The sequence below is a fragment of the Eutrema salsugineum genome, unplaced genomic scaffold, assembly GCF_000478725.1.
Source record: "Eutrema salsugineum unplaced genomic scaffold, Eutsalg1_0 scaffold_15, whole genome shotgun sequence".
Taxonomy (NCBI): Eukaryota; Viridiplantae; Streptophyta; class Magnoliopsida; order Brassicales; family Brassicaceae; genus Eutrema; species Eutrema salsugineum.
In genome coordinates this window covers 2,860,166-2,879,155 of record NW_006256867.1, presented here as the reverse complement: position 1 = coordinate 2,879,155, position 18,990 = coordinate 2,860,166, and the positions used below count along the sequence as shown (strand labels likewise).

The 18,990-nt window shown below is 37.6% G+C and overlaps 4 protein-coding genes and 1 pseudogene across 6 annotated transcripts; 4 read left to right on the top strand and 1 right to left on the bottom strand.

Moving 5' to 3' along the window:
* The first annotated feature begins 25 nt into the window (after window positions 1-25).
* Window positions 26-2,745, top strand: LOC18021927 (CDK5RAP1-like protein). 2 transcript variants are annotated; one of them, XM_006404873.2, is made up of 3 exons: window positions 26-427; window positions 813-1,861; window positions 2,049-2,745. In XM_006404873.2, exons 1-3 carry the CDS (start codon window positions 72-74, stop codon window positions 2,564-2,566), a joined length of 1,923 nt encoding a protein of 640 aa, XP_006404936.2. In that variant the 5' UTR covers window positions 26-71; the 3' UTR covers window positions 2,567-2,745. The 2 variants fall into 2 exon arrangements, with proteins under 2 accessions (XP_006404936.2, XP_006404935.1); XM_006404872.2 differs by having other exon boundaries at window positions 792-1,861; window positions 2,049-2,742.
* Window positions 2,746-2,890: 145 nt separating this feature from the next.
* On the bottom strand, window positions 2,891-3,834 carry LOC112087981. The gene is made up of 5 exons (XM_024158123.1): window positions 3,759-3,834; window positions 3,630-3,684; window positions 3,450-3,524; window positions 3,303-3,349; window positions 2,891-3,196 (listed from the first exon to the last, which is right to left on the bottom strand). The coding sequence occupies exons 1-5, from the start codon at window positions 3,789-3,791 to the stop codon at window positions 3,077-3,079; spliced, it is 330 nt and encodes a 109-aa protein (XP_024013891.1). The 5' UTR covers window positions 3,792-3,834; the 3' UTR covers window positions 2,891-3,076.
* A 175-nt stretch (window positions 3,835-4,009) lies between these two features.
* LOC112088229 lies at window positions 4,010-5,004 on the top strand. 2 transcript variants are annotated; one of them, XM_024158521.1, is made up of 4 exons: window positions 4,010-4,123; window positions 4,229-4,361; window positions 4,455-4,570; window positions 4,715-5,004. In XM_024158521.1, the coding sequence occupies exons 1-4, from the start codon at window positions 4,097-4,099 to the stop codon at window positions 4,754-4,756; spliced, it is 318 nt and encodes a 105-aa protein (XP_024014289.1). In that variant the 5' UTR covers window positions 4,010-4,096; the 3' UTR covers window positions 4,757-5,004. The 2 variants fall into 2 exon arrangements, with proteins under 2 accessions (XP_024014289.1, XP_024014288.1); XM_024158520.1 differs by having other exon boundaries at window positions 4,455-4,994.
* Window positions 5,005-5,407: 403 nt separating this feature from the next.
* Window positions 5,408-6,944, top strand: LOC112088007 (annotated as a pseudogene).
* A 759-nt stretch (window positions 6,945-7,703) lies between these two features.
* On the top strand, window positions 7,704-8,846 carry LOC112088006. The gene has a single exon (XM_024158154.1). It carries the CDS (start codon window positions 7,704-7,706, stop codon window positions 8,844-8,846), a length of 1,143 nt encoding a protein of 380 aa, XP_024013922.1.
* The last annotated feature ends 10,144 nt before the right edge of the window (window positions 8,847-18,990 follow it).

Sequence of the window (18,990 nt, the reverse complement as noted above, 5' to 3'; positions counted from 1 at the left end):
TAACGAGTAAAATCCCTAAGCCTGTGAGAGCCTCCCGTTATAGTTGTTCCTTTGGAGGAGCTTCATCTCCAATGGCATCTTCCTCTCTCTCGTCTCTTTCCTCCATTCTCAGCAACCCTCAAGGTTGCTCTCTCTGCTTCAAAGCCTCTACACGACGCGGTCTCGCTCTAGCATTCCTCTCCTCGAAACTAAACCATGCTTCTTCTTCTTCTTCTTCTTCCTCTGCTCTTCTCCCTCGTTGCTACAACGCGCATCGTCTCACACAGAACTCGATCAAGAGGAAGAATGGGTTTGCGTTAGATCTTTCTAGAAGCTTCTCTGTTTCTCAGATTGCTGGTTCCGGAAAGTTTGTTGGTCCAAGCCTCCACCAATTCATCCCCAAAGCTCAAGCCCAAGCTTCTCTTACCGCTCCCCAAACAGAATCTGTGTAAGTCTTCGATGGAGTTTGAATGATCACAAAGCTCTGGTTTTTAGAGAATTTTCCTAATAAAATTGTTGTTAGCCATTGATCGGCCAATTAAGAATCCTTAAAAGTTTCGACCTTTAGATAGTCAGAGTTCCACTATAGTTGCAGAAGCCATGCGATTGTTGACCAATCCATAGGTTGTACAATTTAGATAGTCAGAGTTCCACTAAAGTTTCGAACTTTCGATAATTCCAATTCAGTTGTGCAAGTTTGTGTTCGTTGGTGTTCTAAATCTTGAGACAGAATTTGATTGTGGAACCTGCAAATTTCTAGAACTTTACTTACCTTTTTCTATCGAATGATGATTGTGCTAATACTTTCCCAGATTCTTTCTTGCTCTTGGAAGCACGCCAGATTCCGACACTGCATCATCAAAAGGTCGGATTTATCACGAAACGTATGGATGTCAGATGAACATAAACGACATGGAGATTGTCCTTTCGATCATGAAAAACTCTGGCTATAAAGAAATTGTGACGGATCCGGAGAGCGCAGAAGTCATTTTCATCAACACTTGTGCTATCCGAGAAAACGCGGAACAGAGAGTATGGCAAAGGCTTAACTACTTCTGGTTCTTAAAACGCCAATGGAAAACCAATGTCGCTAGTGGAAGAGCGCAGTCTCTCAGACCTCCTAAAGTTGTCGTCTTGGGATGTATGGCTGAAAGGTTAAAGGACAAGATTCTAGATTCTGATAAAATGGTCGATGTGGTATGTGGTCCTGATGCTTATAGAGATCTCCCCAGGCTATTGGAAGAAGTAGACTATGGACAAAAAGGAATCAACACTCTTCTTTCTCTAGAAGAGACTTACGCCGACATAAGCCCAGTCCGAATCTCCCAAAACTCGATCACCGCTTTCGTTTCTGTTATGAGAGGCTGCAACAACATGTGTGCTTTTTGCATTGTTCCCTTTACAAGAGGCAGAGAGCGGTCACGTCCCGTGGAATCCATTGTCCGCGAGGTTAAGGAGCTATGGGAATCCGGTGTGAAAGAAGTTACGCTTTTAGGGCAAAACGTGAACAGCTATAACGATGATTCGTCTGATCCTGAGTCAGGAGCTAATTGGGAATACAGTGAAGGATTCTCGAGCAGGTGTAAGGTTAAAAACATGGGTTTGAGATTTGCTGATCTCTTGGACCGACTTTCTTTGGAGTTTCCAGAGATGCGGTTTAGGTTTACTTCGCCTCATCCTAAAGATTACCCGGACGATTTGCTGTATCTGATGAGAGATAGACATAATATCTGCAATCTCATCCACCTTCCTGCACAGTCTGGTAATAGCAGAATACTCGAAAGGATGCGTAGAGGTTACACCAGAGAAGCTTACTTGGATCTTGTTAAAAAGATTCGAAGTATTATACCCGACGTGGCTATAACCAGCGATTTCATAACCGGTATGGTTTACTCAAAAACATTGCTTAAACCCTTTTTCCATTTTGAGTTTGTTATCGTTTTAGATGCCTTAAACTAGGGGTTTCTAATCCGGTTTGTGGTTATAGATGGAACAAGGTTACATAATAGGTCACCATTACCTTAAACCTGCTCAACCAATTGTGTCTCGTGAATTTTCTGGATTGGCAGGTTTCTGTGGAGAAACTGAAGAAGAGCACCAAGAAACACTAAGCCTGGTGAGAGCAGTTGGTTACGACATGGCATATATGTTTGCATACAGCATGAGGGAGAAAACACACGCTCATAGGAATTACACAGACGACGTTCCAGAGGAAGTGAAGCAGAGACGTTTAACAGAACTCATCGAAGCGTTCCGCGAGACAACAGGTCCGTGCTATGACTCTCAGGTCGGTTCGACTCAGTTAGTTTTGGTAGAAGGACCAAACAAGAGAGCTCCTGAGACAGAACTCATCGGGAAAACAGATAAAGGACATCGAGTTTCGTTTGTCAGAAAGCCTCTGCATGATAAAGAGTGTCTTCTTGATGGTGATGATCTGAAGAGGAGTCCTGATATTGGAGACTTCGTGGAGGTTAGGATAGAGAAATCAACAAGAGCATCTTTGTATGGAGAAGCTCTCGCGATTAGTAAACTGTCGTTGTTTCGCGATGTTGGTGTCGATGCTGTTGTTGCGTCTTGCGCAAGTTAAACTTCCCTTTCTGTTTGTTTCTGAAAAGCCTTTGGATTTTTGTTTTTCGTTTTGATGTATACTTTTATAGTTAACCGGATCAATTTGTTTACCGGGAAAATTTACTGGGTTAAAAGAACAATTTGTAAACGAATTTTTTGTTTTTGTGTTTTTTTTTTGGATAAATTCGGTTAAATTGGATTAGCGATTTCTGTATTTGAGTTTATGTGGAATCCCAGCCCAGATAAACCAGTGGGTCGGGTGTGTTAATTTAGATGGTTAATTTGAGGTTGGAATGCTCAGAGCAACCAATATGACTATGATTAGGAAAATCAAAAAAATTTTGCTGGTTGTAATATCTATCACAGGTCTGGTAAAAGTAACGACGATGGAAGAAGGATCTAATAGTCTCCATTGAACAAGATGCCACTCAAGATAACATATTAGCAAAGCTTACATGGAAGACAAGCATAAATATAAATACATAAAAGAGAGAGCATAGAAGGCCGAAACCCACATTCCGATGGTGAATTATCTCTGGTCTTGCGAAGTCTTATTCATCAGTTCCAGTTCCAGTTTAGCATGAAGTGCTTCTTGGAAATCAAGGATTTTCATCCTGTCTTCCAAATCTTTCTCCTTATCGTCCAAGGACTATAAAAACATTGATGTTGATGTTGACACACATACATTAGCATTAGTGGGTTTTGTTTTCAAAAAACAAAACAAAACAAAACTCTTGCTCCCTTGTTTTTATTACCTCTCGCCGGGCAGCATTAAGTGGATCAGGGCCAGTTGAATGGACTCCTGAAGGTGAAGGAGAGGTAAAAGAATTGGTCATCAAAGGAGGATTTGATTGGTTACAAGGACAAGACCACTATTGACTTATTGGTTACGAATAACATACCGATCTTGAATCCGAAGAACAGAAGTGTCGACCTAAAAAGAAACAAGCTAAGACGAGTAGGCTCTCGGGTCAACGCTAAGACACACCAAAAAAGCAAAAACCCATATCATAAGAAATCTATATTGCAATTGTGCACCACAAACCAAAGAAAAACGAGTAAAGAAGATATATCTTCCTTACACTTGTGCTGCTGTGAAGACAAGTCTGGAGATGATGACATCCCTCTTCGACAGTACTGCAAATTGCAATCAGCGAGACTTTTCGAATCAAACCAGGAGAAGAAACAATAGCAATAATCGACTAAGATACCTTGGCAAACAAGGATCCACCCCGTATCATCATGGCTCCCGAAATTAGGGTTCTTTGTTTGGTTCTCTCGCCCGACAGCGGAAAAGCACCATCATCCATCCCCTCGCCCTAAATTATAATCCACTGGGCCGTTAAAGCCCGACAACGCCACTTTTTGGCCCATCATATCACCTCCATGTGGACATTTTGAATGCAAGCCCAGCTCAGATAAACCAGTGGGTTGGTATCAAAATCGTCGAGTTCCTTCCTTCCTTCCTTTAGACCAAAAGTTTCGTCCAGACCAGACCAGACCAGACCAGACCAGACCAGACGGCGAAGAAAGAACCCTAGGATAGGCGATGGCGACTCGGAATCTAGCAACCACGGTAGTGTTTTTTTTTAGTTTTCCGTCTGAAAATCCTCAAAATTCCTCTTTTGCTGTGTGTTTTTTTTCCTTATATATATATAATTCGATGCGTGAAAACTTTCAGGGTTTGAGAAAACGGTGCGAGACGTTCATCATTGACGCTGAAAATTTCGCGCTAGTACATGCTCGTGGCAAAATTCTCCGAACTTTCTTAGGAATACCATTGCTTGGATTTTTCTGGGGGGCCCTGGAGCTTGGTATGTATATATGGATCTGAATATTTTTTTAAAAAAAAACAAAATTAAAAAAATAAATAAAAAAGGTTGAAAGTGAATCTTTGATATCGGCAGCGTCTAGGATAGCTGCAGAACGAGAAATGCTAAAGGAAAAAGAGAGGGATCACCAAAGACGGCTTCAGCTCTTGAAGGAAAGAGAGAGCCAAGTTAACGCCAAATTAGCAAGAATGGTCAAGCAATTTACATTTCTTCCTTTATTTAATTGCAGCGTTAAGACATGAATCGTTTGAGCTTTCTTGTCTTGTTTATGCAATATCTTCTATCGTTAGCTCTGCTTCTTCTAATTCGTGTAAGCACTCATTTTCATGTTTCAGGTGGGGCTTCCATATGCTTCTGATCAAACCACCCAGGGATGAAGATGAAGATGAAGATGAAGTAGAGGGTCTTGCGGGCATGTTCAATTTGTTTTCTTATGTATTTTTTTGTGTCATCTTCCAAAACACTCAAAGCTGGTTTTCTTTTGGGGAAATTGGTGAAATAACCATATTGGGGGGATAATTGGTTTTTTAGAGAGATGGGTAGAGAGAGATAGGAAGAGGGGGGAGAAAAAAAGGGGGGATTTTGGTTAGAAATTTAATTTGTTTTTTTTTCTAAGTCATTGGGTGCAAAAACTCTTTTCTTTTCTTTTCTTTTCTTTTTTTTGTTATGTTGATGATACCTATATTGGTATTTTAACCAATTCATGCCCCAATGTATGTACATTTCTGTTTCTTCTATGATCTTCACGCATGTATTGAATCTTTTATCTTTCTGAGCTGTTGGTAATTTACCCATGATGAGCCATGAAAATCTACCTAGTCTATGGTCATTTACAACTAGTCCATCGAACCTGAGCCTATCTGGTACTGATAATATGTGCTATTTCTGAATTGAAATCTGATAAAACACCGAACCAAACAAGACCCGAATCTCTCGCATACAATTCCCTCATACGTAAAGATGCTGTACCTAAACATGCTTTTACGTTTTGGGTGGCCAACTTAAATCGTCTCCCAGTGAAGTTTCGAATGGCTAATTGGGGTATGAGCATCGACACAAATTGTACTTTTTGCTCCTCGCATGAAGAAACAAGAGATCACTTGTTTTTGGAATGTGGATTTGCTGTGGAAGTTTGGTCTTTGGTTATGCGAAGGTTTGGTCCCAACTATACTCCATTCACATCTTGGCACGCGTTAGTAGCCTGGCTCCTCTCTTCGCCTCCTCTGCGGTGTTCTTCTCTTCTCCGGAAACTTGCTTCACAAGCCACAGTTTACCTCCTCTGGCGAGAACGTAATAGCAGAATCCACAACAGCGAATCTTTGCCTGCTTCTGTGATTTTTAGGAACATCGATCGGGTTATAAGAGACACTCTCCTAGCGAACCATACCAAGAAAGGCTGCTTTGGCTTGCTCTCGGAATGGTTCACGTATAGCTAATCAACACTTGCTTACTGTCTAATTAGCTTTACCGGTTTTAATTGTAGCTTTCTTTTCATTATCTGGTGATAAGGAACTCTTTGCTATTTCTGTTGTAACACAATTCCTTTCTTTTTGATATATAAATTCACATCTTATCAAAAAAAAAAAATTCCCTCATACGTAACCGCATAAACCCTCTGGGAAGAATGACTCTTTCTCCACGTCATCAGAATCGTTTAAGCTTCCAGGGGTTTTATCAAAAGCCTATGTTATACATATTATTTCCTCTGTCCATAAACTTTTCTTTTCATGCGCAGTCACAGTCTGGTAATAGCAGAATACTCGAAAAGATGCGTAGAGGTTACACCAGAGAAGCTTACTTGGATCTTGTTAAAAGGATTCGGAGTATTATACCAGACGTGGCTATAATTAGCGATTTCATAACCGGTATGGTTTACTCAAAAACATTGCTTAAACCCTTTCCATTTCGAAATTTGCTATCTTTTTAGATGCCTTAAACTAGGGGTTTTTAATCCGGTTTATGGTTATAGATCGAGCAAGTTTACATAATAGGTCACCATTACTTTAAAACCTGATCAGCCAATGGTGTCTCGTGAATTTTCTGAATTGGCAGGTTTCTATGGAGAAACCGAAGAACACCAAGAAACACTAAGCCTGGTGAGAGCAGTTGGATACGACATTGCATATATGTTTTGCATACAGCATGAGAGAGAAAACACACGCTCATCGGAATTACACAGACGACGTTCCAGAGGAAGTGAAGCAGAGACGTTTAACAGAACTCATCGAAGCGTTCCGCGAGACAACAGGTCCGTGTTATGACTCTCAGGTCGGTTCGACTCAGTTCGTTTTGGTGGAAGGACCAAACAAGAGAGCTCCTGAGACAGAACTCATTGGAAAAACAGATAAAGGACATCGAGTTTCGTTTGTCAAAAAGCGTCTGCTTGATATAGAGTGTCTTCTTAGTGATGATCTGAAGAGGAATCCTGAAATTGGAGACTTCATGGAGGTTAGGATAGAAAAATCAACGAGAGCATCTTTGTATGGAGAAGCTCTCGCGATTAGTAAACTGTCGTTGTTTCACGATGTTGGTGTCGATGCTGTTGTTGCGTCTTGCGCAAGTTAAACTTTCCTTTTTGTTTGTTTCTAAAAAGCCTTTGGATTTTTGTTTACATTTTGATGTATACTTTTATAGTTATCCAAATCATTTTTTTACCGGGGAAATTTACTGGATTTAAAGAACAATTTATCAAAAATACGTCTACTGTCAAGGAAAATTTAAGCGTATAAGAAGAAGTACACAAAAAAAAAATCAAAAAGAAACCCTTTATGGGCTCAAGAGTCTCTTTTTCAATTAGTGTCTTTCATCTAATTTGAATCAGGAGTTCAAGTGTGGTTTTCTTTTCCTTTAAGCAAAATCTTATCCCGAAATACAGTTAAAAGTAAGTTTTTCTTCTAATCTTCAAGATCTCTAGGGTTTCTTCTACTGTTCTTGGCGGCTAGTAAGAGTAAGAGTAAGAGAATTCAAGACAAGAGGACAAAAAGTGGGTGTGTCGTGATGTCTGCTGCTATGGACAGGGCTTTGATGGCTCTTTCATTGGAAGAAGAAGATGATCCCTTTATTATGCCAGATCTTCCAGGGTTCAGTTCGAATGTTAACAACGCTCTTAGTCTGATTGGAAGATCTCTCAACCCCGAGTGTCAGATGATGTCAAGTCTCATCTTGAACATGCCTAGGAAATGGGGAAAAGAAGGGAAAGTCAGAGGTGTGGCCTTATCCAAAGAAAAGTTTCAGTTCATCTTTCAAAATGAACATGATCTCGTAGAGGTGTTGGAGAGGGGAGTTTAAACCTTCAATGAGTGGACTTTGGTGATCCAAAGATGGATGGAGTATCCGCCAGAAGATTTCCTGCAAATAATTCCGATATGGGTGCAAATTAGTAAGATCCCTGTGAACTACAATACTTTACCTGCGATTACTTCTCTGGCTGGTACGTTGGGATTTGTTGATGAAGTTGCCTTTGATCCTATAAACCCTCAAACTCATGATTTTGTGAGGGCTAGGGTTTTCTTCGATGTTACAAAACCGCTGAAGACGTGCAGAGTAGTTGTACTACCGAATGGTATGAATCATGTGATTCACTTTCACTATGAGAACATTCAGAAACGATGCTTCTCTTGCCAGCGTTTAAACCATGAAAAGGATTTCTGTCCTTTACTTGTTAAGAAGAGACAAGTTGAAGCAGCTCAAAGAAGACATAAAGTGATGGAAGTAAGAGCCAAACCTTCTCTGGTCCTGAAGGAGGGTGACCCACTGTTTGGCGTTCTAAAAGAGGATCAAGTGGCGAATGATCCTTTGTCTGGAAGGCCAAAGATAGCAAAAGAAGTGCTGGATGAAATGAGAAGATATCTTTTGACAGATAATGGTGATGAAAGATCAGTAAGAGAAGACAGAGTTAAAGTCTCGGTTCAGGAAACAGAGTTGGACCCGATTCTGCAGAAAATTGTTCTCAGGTTAGAGCCTCTTCCAACTGTAACGAATGATTTGCACAAGGGCAAAGGGTTAGTTTTTGAATATGGCGAGAAATCTTCTCTTCAAACCAATCAAGAGAGTGGAAAATTTAAAGAGACATCGCTTCTGTCTGCTATTAAATCCGGAAATGCCATGAGATGGGATCCTGTTGATTTGAATGCTCCAGTTCTGAGTGAGGATGGACGCCCTGTTAATCCACCTAAGGATTTATCTTTGTGTTCAACGGGCTTTAGTATGGGTTTCTCGGAACCCTGCTACTCCGGGACATCAAAGAAAAAACCTTCTCCTCGGAAGAGGCCTCCCAAAGCTCGGAGAAAAGCAAACATCAAGATCCAAGAAAAGCATGTATCGTTATCAGTTTCAGATAAACAACAGGGGAAACAAGTGGAAGGAGCAAAGAAAAGAAAGCCAGTGGTTCAAGATGAGAAACTTGAAACCTCGACTAAGAGTAAATGTCTCAAGACGGTCCCAATGGAGGGACTGTCCAGCCCATAATGAGCATAATTAGCTGGAATTGTCAAGCTATTGGACGGTCTGATGGCTTGGTGATTCCTCGGCTTGAGGAATTGCGTAAAACACACTTCCCTGAGCTGTTGTTCTTGATGGAAACTAATAAGAGTAGAGACGAGATGGTGGATTTACAGGAATGTTGGGTTATGATAGGGTTCATACTATAGAACCTGTTGGGCGTAGTGGTGGCTTAGCATTACTTTGGAAGTCATCTGTAAATATTGATCTTTTGTTTCAAGATAAGAACCTTTTGGATGTTCAAGTGCAGTTTGGTGCTGTGAATTTCTTTCTTTCATGTGTATATGGAGCTCCGTTGGTGAAGAATAGAGCTAAAGTTTGGGAAAGAATAAGCCGCATTGGTGTATATAGGAAGGAAAGGTGGTGTATGATAGGGGATTTCAACGACATACTTCACAATGGTGAGAAACTCGGAGGACCAAGAAGAGGAGATTCGGTTTTTAAAGACTTTGGAGACATGATCAAAGTCTGTGACATGTTGGAATTGCCTCATCAAGGGAATATGTTCACGTGGGGTGGGATGAGATATGATATGTGGATACAGAGTCGGCTTGATAGAAGCTTTGGGAACTCGGAATGGTTCAAGCATTTTCCGGCTTCCAATCAGTTGTTCTTAGACAAACGGGGTTCCGATCATAGACCAGTACTGATGAAGTTGATTGAGGCTCAGGAAACGTATCGTGGTCATTTCAGGTTTGACAAACGACTTCTTCATCAACCTGAAGTAAAAAGTGCAGTTATTGAAGCTTGGAGTAACAGATGCAGAAGGCAAACTAAGTCGGTTTCGGAAAGGTTAAAAGCTTGTCGTAAATCTCTTAGCAAGTGGAAGAAAAGAAATAACTTAAATGCTAGAGACAAGATAAAACAGATTGAAGTGGCTTTGGAGTTTGAGCAATCTTCGATGCATCCGAGATTCAAGCATACAAACTACCTCAAACGGGAGTTGGTTAAAGCATACAGAGAGGAAGAATCTTACTGGCGTCAAAGAAGTCGAGAACTGTGGTTGAGAGGAGGAGATAAGAATACAAGATTCTTTCATGAGTCAGTTAAATACAGACGCTCTCGAAAACGATTGGAAAAACTCATGGATGAACACGGGAACACTCAAAGATCGGAGGCTGCCAAAGGGCAGGTGGCGACAGATTACTTTGACAAGTTATTCAAATCAACAAATCCGAGAAGTTTTGAAAATTTCTTCTCTGGTTTTGCTCCTCGTGTTACGGATGGTATGAATGCAGAGTTGATAAGAGAAGTGACCAAAGAGGAAGTTAAAGATGCTGTTTTCTCTGTGAAAGCATCGAGCTCTCCGGGTCCGGATGGCATGTCTGGATTGTTTTTTCAGCACTATTGGTCTACGGTTGGAGATCAGATCACGAAATAGGTCAGAGAATTCTTTCAGAGTGGTAACCTACCTGAGGAATGGAACTACACTCATTTGTGTCTCATTCCAAAGATTGATAACCCCACGGAGATGGCCAATTTAAGACCAATAAGTCTTTGCTCAGTTCTGTACAAAGTTGTATCAAAAATTTTGGTCAAAAGACTTCAACCTTTGCTCTCGATTCTAGTTTCTGAAACACAGTCTGCGTTTGTTTCTCAGAGACTCATATCAGACAACATTGTGATTGCGCATGAGCTTGTACATGGTCTTCGCACTCATCCTGTTTTAGCAAACGAGTTTATGGCTGTGAAATCTGACATGTCCAAAGCCTACGATCGTGTAGAGTGGAGCTATGTGAGAGCACTTCTGAAAGCAATGGGTTTTCATGCGCAGTGGACTGATTGGGTAATGGCTTGCATCACATCGGTTACATTCTCTGTCTTGATTAATGATCAGCCACACGGAATGATTATTCCAGAGAGAGGTTTGAGACAAGGTGATCCTCTCTCACCTTTCCTCTTTGTACTCTGCACGGAAGGCTTATCACATCTTTTGAACAAAGCAGAAGAGGATGGGTTCTTGAATGGCATAAGTTTTGGTCCGGAAGGTCCTTCGATCACACATCTTCTGTTTGCCGATGATAGCCTGTTCCTATGTAAGGCTAATGTGGATCAAACAAGAATCCTGAAATCAATTCTTGAGAGATACGGGAAAGCAACTGGGCAAGAAATCAATGTGATGAAGTCATCGTTAACTTTTGGAAACAATGTGGAGTTAAGAATAAGAAAGGAGATCAAAGAAGTGTTTCAGATCTTCAACGAGGGTGGAGCCGGCACTTACCTCGGTCTTCCAGAGTGTTTTAGTGGGTCTAAGGTAGAGCTATTCAATTACATCAAAGACAAATTAAAATCAAGAACTTCTGGATGGTTTGCAAGATCTCTCTCGCAAGGTGGTAAAGAAACACTGCTCAAAGCGATTGCATTGGCAATGCCTATCTTTGCTATGAGCTGTTTCAAACTTCCTAAAACAATTTGTGCAAATCTCATCTCGGCAATGACTCAGTATTGGTGGTGTTCAACGGAAAATTTGAGGAAAATACCTTGGGTGAGTTGGGAAAAAATGTGTCTCCCTAAAGAGCTTGGTGGCATTGGTTTCAAGGATCTTGAGCTCTTCAACCAAGCTTTGTTGGCAAAACAAGCGTGGAGAATTCTGTCAGATACATCAAGTTTGGTGGCAAGACTTTTGAAAAGTAGATATTACTTTGATGGTGAGTTCATGCAAGCCAAGATTGGGGTTAGACCATCGTTTGCTTGGAGAAGCATTGTATGGGGCAGAGAGCTTCTAAAACAGGGCATTGATGTTCACGTTGGGGATGGAATGCAAACCAAACTATGGATAGATCCATGGTTGAAAGACAAAGAAGGAATGTGCAGAGCCCCAATGAGGAAAAATCGCACTTTTGACGTAAATCTCATGGTCAAGGATATTATTGATGTGGAGAAGAATGACTGGCACAGACATATCCTTCTCGATTTGTTTGTCCCTGATGATATTGAACATATTTTAAAGATCAAACCTTCTCGAGCGAACAAAGATTCTTGGCTTTGGAGATACAACAAGTGTGGAGACTTCTCTGTTAAATCGGCCTATTGGTTAGCTTGCAACCACCAGAAATCAGTGGTGAGAAAGGAAGCAGAGCTACAACCATCGCTTAACATTCTCAAGGAACAAGTTTGGAAGCTACAAACTGAGCCAAAGATTCGCACCTTTTTATGGAAAGCCTTGAGTAATGCATTACCGGTGGAAGAAGGATTTGCAAAAAGGGGGATGAAAGTTGATGGGCATTGCCAATCCTGTGGTTTACAAGGTGAAACGATCAATCACGTTCTCTTCTCCTGCACGGTAGCTAGACAAACTTGGGCCCTGGCTGATATACCGAACCCTGAGTTTGGTTTTGATTCAAGTTCTGTTTACGCAAACTTTCAGCATCTCCTTTTGGTTGATAAAAACAGATTGGGTCTAGTTTTGCAGAGAAAGTATTGGCCATGGGTTATCTGGAATATTTGGAAGGCGAGGAACAAGTTTCTGTTTGAGGGCGTAGGAATCCAAGCTCAAGAGACGGTGATAAAGAGTATAGAAGAAGCAAACCAATGGTTTTATGCTCTGTCGTGTGAAAATGTACAAAATGCTGAGGTTACGGTGGATGTGGAGTGCAAGGAGAAACGGTGGAAGCCGCCACCAGATAATTGGAAAAAATGTAACATTGGTTTTTATTGGTGCAAGCATAGACACTTAACCGGGGCAGCGTGGGTGTTAAGATCGGATAGAGGTGTGGTGCTGATGCATAGCAGAAGAACCTTTTCTACTTTCATGAATCTGGAGGAAGCAAAGTTTCAAGTGGTAATTTGGGCCATCAAGAGTATGGTGGAGCACAGATTAGACAAGGTGGTCTTTGGTGTGGAAGATAAATGTTTGGTGGAAGCAGTGAATAAGCCAAAAGGATGGCCAGCGTTCAGATATCATAGAGAGACTATTTGCAACATTTTGAATTCAATTGCGGAATGGAGGATCGAGTTAGAATCAAAAGAACAAAATGGTGGTGCAAAGGCGATTGCAAATTCCACTTCATATCCGCATCTTCGTCAATCTTATGTTTCTAGGGGAGCTCCAGATTGGTTGGATGAGGTTTTTGAAAGGGAGGCAAGGATTCTGGTTCTTTAAGTTTGTTTTATGTTCTTGAGTTGTTGCAGTGTTTTAGTGTGTTGATCGAATGAGAGGTTTGTATGGAGAGGGTTTCGTTTTCATGGGATGGGCTAGTTGAGAGCTTAAATTTCGGTGGGCCTTTGGACTTGGGCTGTTTGTAACAAACTATGTTTTCTTTTTAATCCATCAGTTGACCAAAAAAGAACAATTTGTAAATGAAAAGGTTAAGAAGACAGTGTTAGAAATGTCAGCGGTGGACAGAGGAGAGAGAGAGAGTGAGAGAGAGACGTCCTCAAATGGCGTATGTGAAGTAAATGATTCTATATTTCGAAATCACCAAATGGTTGATTTGACTGTGACAAATCAATCTTATTATTGTGTTTCTTCTACTATGCTCTGTTGCCAACACCTTTCCATTTATATTTTGGTTGTCTACACAAACAGCCGAAAAATATATAGTAACTATCCATCACCGGAAATGTCGACAACCGACCAATGAAAACACCACAAGAATATAGAGCTAAACTGATCCATGAAAACAAAACAACAACAACAAAAAGACTTATGGTTGTAATATCACACAAGAACTTACTGTTGTAAGTAAATTCAAAAATTGGAAATCATGTTCAAAAATATAAAACGATCAGAGTCATTCGTTTAAGATTACAAATTTTATTAATTCTCAAAGGAAATGAATCCTCAACTGTCTATATCCGCAGTCCATACTTCAGTTTGTTTTTGAGCGACTGTGGTAACGACAATAATGTACTCACTTATTTAATAGAAGGAAAAGGTTCACAGCTCGAAACAAATTAATTTGTCTGCGACTCTGTGTAGTCTAGGCTTAGCTACAGGCATCAAGAATTGTAAACAGTCTAGTTAATATAAAAATGGCATTTTATCTTTACAGGAAAAGTAATAAATTATGATAATTGTATATAGAGGTTTTTCATATCTTATGCTATGTGTTGTTACAACTTACAAGTGTGGTCAAGTAAAATATACACGCATTAGGCAGAAAGCTTTCCAATTAATTAATTGTGGACCGACCTTTTATTAACATGTGTACCTCGGCTTTCTATCAGACGTAATTAAGTATGACTCTTGGGTATTAAGTCTAAAGTTAAAAGAGGGAACCAAGAAAAGCTCCAATCACATGTGATAGTAATCACACCACCCGATAATAAAGTTGGATTAAGTAATCCATTGTATAATTTAATTTAAGTATCTAGCAAGAAGTGCGGGGTACATAAATGTCAATAATCATAAAGCATTCACAAATAAAATAGTTCAATGGCACAGATTAACATAGATCATTTTGTGTGGCTGTAATGATTTTATTATAAATTTATAATACGATCATGGATTAATCGGTGAAACTTATGTTCATCATTGTGTCAAAATCTAAAAGCAGATCTTGAATCGCGTATTATTCGATGCATTTGGTGATCTTTTATTTTCTTAGTCCGATCTATAGTACTAAGTATCAAGTTTGGGTTTAAGTAGTATCTAATCATATACTTTGCTAATAAACAATGTGGTCCGGGGAAGTGGATCCTATTATTGAGAATTTGAGATCTAAACACAGTCAAGCATGCACAACCAAAATGGCTTTGTTCGTGGAGTCTAGAAAAAAAAAAAAAAATAGAGTCAATATGGCTTGTTGTTTATTTATAAAATCTAACAGGATGAGAACTCCCCGTACAAAAAGAAGAGGTCATCATTTAGAGTTTAGGCCACTACATAAAAATGAAATGTTTCAGCTGTGAAACATGTTATAATTAAAAAAAATGAAATGGGTTCAGCAATTATCTTTTTTGTAGTGAAAGGGCGATACACCAGAGGGTTAGTATACCATTAAGAAAGAAAAGGTTATCCTGTTTCATTTCTGTTTTGCAAAGATTTTTATACGTTGCTAATTAATAGTCGACTAAAATAATAATATAAGAAAACAGCTCCATAGATCATAGATGTACAAGGGATTTTTCTAAAAATAGATAAACAAATAATCAATGCAATTAAATAATTAGACTCAGAAAATTGGGTGGGGGTGAGAAGTAGCTATCTAGTATCTAAAAATGAGACGAGACAAAACGGCCTAAGCGTGGCGCAATAGCCGCTCCCAATTTCTGTCCCCTCATTTATTCCGCCATTACAAGTTTACAACATTTATTTGCTTTGCTCTCTTCAATTGATATAAACGTCGACTAAGATTTATAATAAATTTTTAAAAACTTCGGATCCTATGTTTTTTATAAGAGAATCAGTGTTACTCATGTCTCAACCCACATGTATACGACGAATCTTAGTTCCTGATGCATTCCGACAGTAAATAAGCAACAGCCGGTTGCAATTCTAGATACCAAATAACCATATTTTATACTAAAGATAATCCATGTTTGAAGAATTTTCGTTTCTTGTGTACTTAATTCTTATCTATAGGAGTATTAAAAAAAAAAAATTAGAATTCTTGAACCGAAATCTATATATTTGATGAAATGAAGACCAATACATGTATTAGTGTATTACGGCCTCGTAGTCTTCTCGTTCTAGTAAATACCACAAAATATCTCGAATTCTAAACTTTCTTTTAATACTTTTTTAATAGAACTAGCAATCCTTAGTATTTTCTTACACTTTAAATTACATAATAATCTTTATGCATGTATACAAAAGTAATAATTAGCAAATTTTTACTCAACAAATGAGACATTAAACACTCGATATTAGTTTGGGAGGGTTGTGTTACAATCTTTTTGTTCATTTTTTAATCGTTTTAGCAGTTTTTTTAAAATGGATTTATTTTTAACTTGTTTTATTTTACATTGCCTTTAACATTTACAACCTTACAATTATATCGATTTGACTAACGATATCAATTTTAAAATATTTTTACTAAAGCAATAATTCAAAACCAACGTTTAAATGAGTAAATTTGGTGACAAATTCCTTAAAAAACTCTGTGTGATAAATTTTGTTAAATTTCATGAGTTGGTACGAAATCTCTAATGATAAAACATATAGTATAAAATAGTTCGTCAAAATTTCATATGCAATATATATAGGTATAATTAATGTAGTATCCCATGAGACTCAGATTGGGTTTGGGTATAAATGTATAATGATTGAACGCTTACGTCTGAGAAATGTATTTACAAATTATTTTTTTTTGTACGAATTTTTAAACATATTTACAAACCTTTACTAATGTTCACAACTTCAAGTGACTTATTTTTCAATGAAATTTACTGGTACTATTTTCTACAAAAACAAAAAAAAATTGCGAGGAAAAAATGGAATCAAACTCCGGTGGAAAAAAATGACATAGGTGTTTTTTAATCATTTGACTAAAAATACTTCCGCTATTGATATTATTATCAGATGCAATAAAAAATATTGGATAATAATATTAAATTAAATTCATAATCTCAATTGAAAATACAGAAATGTAAAGTTCAAAAATTAAAAAAATGATACCGATTGAACAACACCTTGGATCACCAGGAACACTCCAACACATATTTTGTTTAAGACTAATTAACTACACTATGTAACATTCAAATTTTATTTACTTCACATAGTATTTTTAATTTTAGATTATATAGATAATATTCTAATTTTGAAAACGAGCCACAATCTGAGATTTGTTAAATAAATGATTTATCTAGTAATAAATAGATATGTGTTAGAAATATACGTACTTAAATGATAAAATTTACTTATTTATTCTACATTGGTTTAATTAATAAAGAGAAAATAAAATTATCTACTAATAATATTCTAATTTTGAAAATGAGCTACAATCTGAGATTTATTAAATAAATTGTTTATCTAATAATAAATTGATACGTGTTATTTCATGCATGACGGGATCTACATAACGTATTTTTTGTTTATATCTACATTAGTTTAGTTAATAAAGAGAGAATAAAATTATATACCAACAGTTAATGAATATTGAAGTGTTTACTATTTTCTTATAATTATAACAGATATAGTTAAAAATAACGATAGAAGTCGTTATAAAATCCGATCGATATAATCTATCTTGTTGACAGAACAAAAATAAACCTTTGTGAGTACAAGTTAATTACCTTCGTAAGGATTCCCTTAAGAAACAAAATAATAAAAATAATTATATATTTCTACTATAAGAGATGTTTTTTTTTTCAAACTAACTCTAAGGGATGTTACGAGTTGTCCAAAAAAAAAAAAAGAAGAGATGTTGCGAAGGAGTATAAAGCTAGTTGGTCTAGTTAAATACGTAACAGTAAGCAATTTTGAAATAGGAATACAAGTGCATGTATTTGACTAGAAGAACCCGTTTATTTGAAAAACTGTACATTCATTTCCCATAAAATGATTTGTTAAATATATCATGTTTCTGAGAACAATTTGTACCGTACAGTTAGTAATTATTATATCATTTATATCCAAAAGTAAATGTGATATTATTAGATAGATACGTGAATATCAAATTTTAACATATAGAGTATAATTCAACATTTTTATTGTAGTCAAAATATTAATAAATATACCCGCATATTGTGAATATCGAAATTTATACCAGTAATTAACTGTTTTTTGTTATTTTAGGTTGAAAATATATATATTTAGTACTTAACTGTTTTACATGTTTTATGACAAAAAAATATAGGGATAGATATATATGTATATAGTGAGAGACGGGAAAAGTGGATTTTATATCATTCATTCCTCTGTTTCGCCCCCATTGAAAATGACATCACCATAGCTTTAGCTCTACAAATATTTATTCTCTTCATGCATGGCTTTTGAGATTTGAGAAACCTAATTCTCTACTATCTCCTCACAATACATGTGTAATAGCTTCATGTGCTTTGGCATGTTATTTATAACTGCCAGAAAATCAGGTTAACTTCTTTTGGTGTGTCTTTATGTATTCTCCGGAAAAATTAAGACTTTTCCGGTCGCCGGAAAATCTTTCTTCGCCGGCTTGTTTCATGGATTATTGGGTCGCCGGTTTCTTGGTTTTGACGGCCGGTATTCTTCTTCGTTCATGGCTCTGGTTTCGTCTAACAAACTCGAAAACAAGAGACGGAGACGAACAAGAAGAGAACGAGAAGAAGAAGGGAATGATTCCGAAGGGAAGCTTAGGATGGCCGGTGATCGGAGAAACCCTAACCTTTATTGCTTGTGGATATTCTTCTCGGCCTGTTACCTTCATGGACAAACGAAAGTCTTTGTAAGTCTTTTTCTATTAATTCTTTCAACCAGAAATTATAAAAAGAAGAGCGTTGAGTTAAAGTTCTTTAAACACGATGCTAAAAAGAAAATTCTTCGTAGACTATTCAAAGTTTCTTCAATTTACCCTTAATTACATCTGCTGTTTTTTTGTGTGTGTTTGTTATCTGCTTAACTAGTCCAATTATCTTTTTGTTTTTTTTTTGGGGGTCACCATCCAGTGATCTTTTTGTTTATTCCTTGAGAGAATGAAACATTTTGGTATACAATATTACACGACCACAAAACTACAGTTATCATGAATAAATTAAATGCTTCATAATCAATTTAGTCTAGTGAAGCTTCTATTTTGTTCTTTACTTTTTTTTTTTGGGGTGAATCTCTTTTGTTCTTTATTTTTGTGTTCTCGTAAATCAATTTCCCGATTTCCACCGATTTATTCATTGTCCTCCTTTTTAGTAACTGCAGAGTAACAAACTTCTGTGTTCTTTTCTAAATTAAATTACAAACGAAAACACTCTAAATTACTCCATTTAATTACAACCAAATTATCTTCTTTTTGGGCAAAGGAAAAAAAAATTAGGGGTCATATACTCATATAGCGATAATGAGAATTTTTTATATACAAATAACTCCTTTGGGGATGCGAATAGATAAATTAAAACTCTTGGAAGAAACAAAATTTTAATTATTAAAAAAAGGCTGACAAAACCAACCTGTCTTCATGTTCTTGGCCATATACAACAGCAAAAGAGTTTAAGCGGAGGATCTTGTTTTTTTTTTCTTTTTTTCATGATTGAGTTC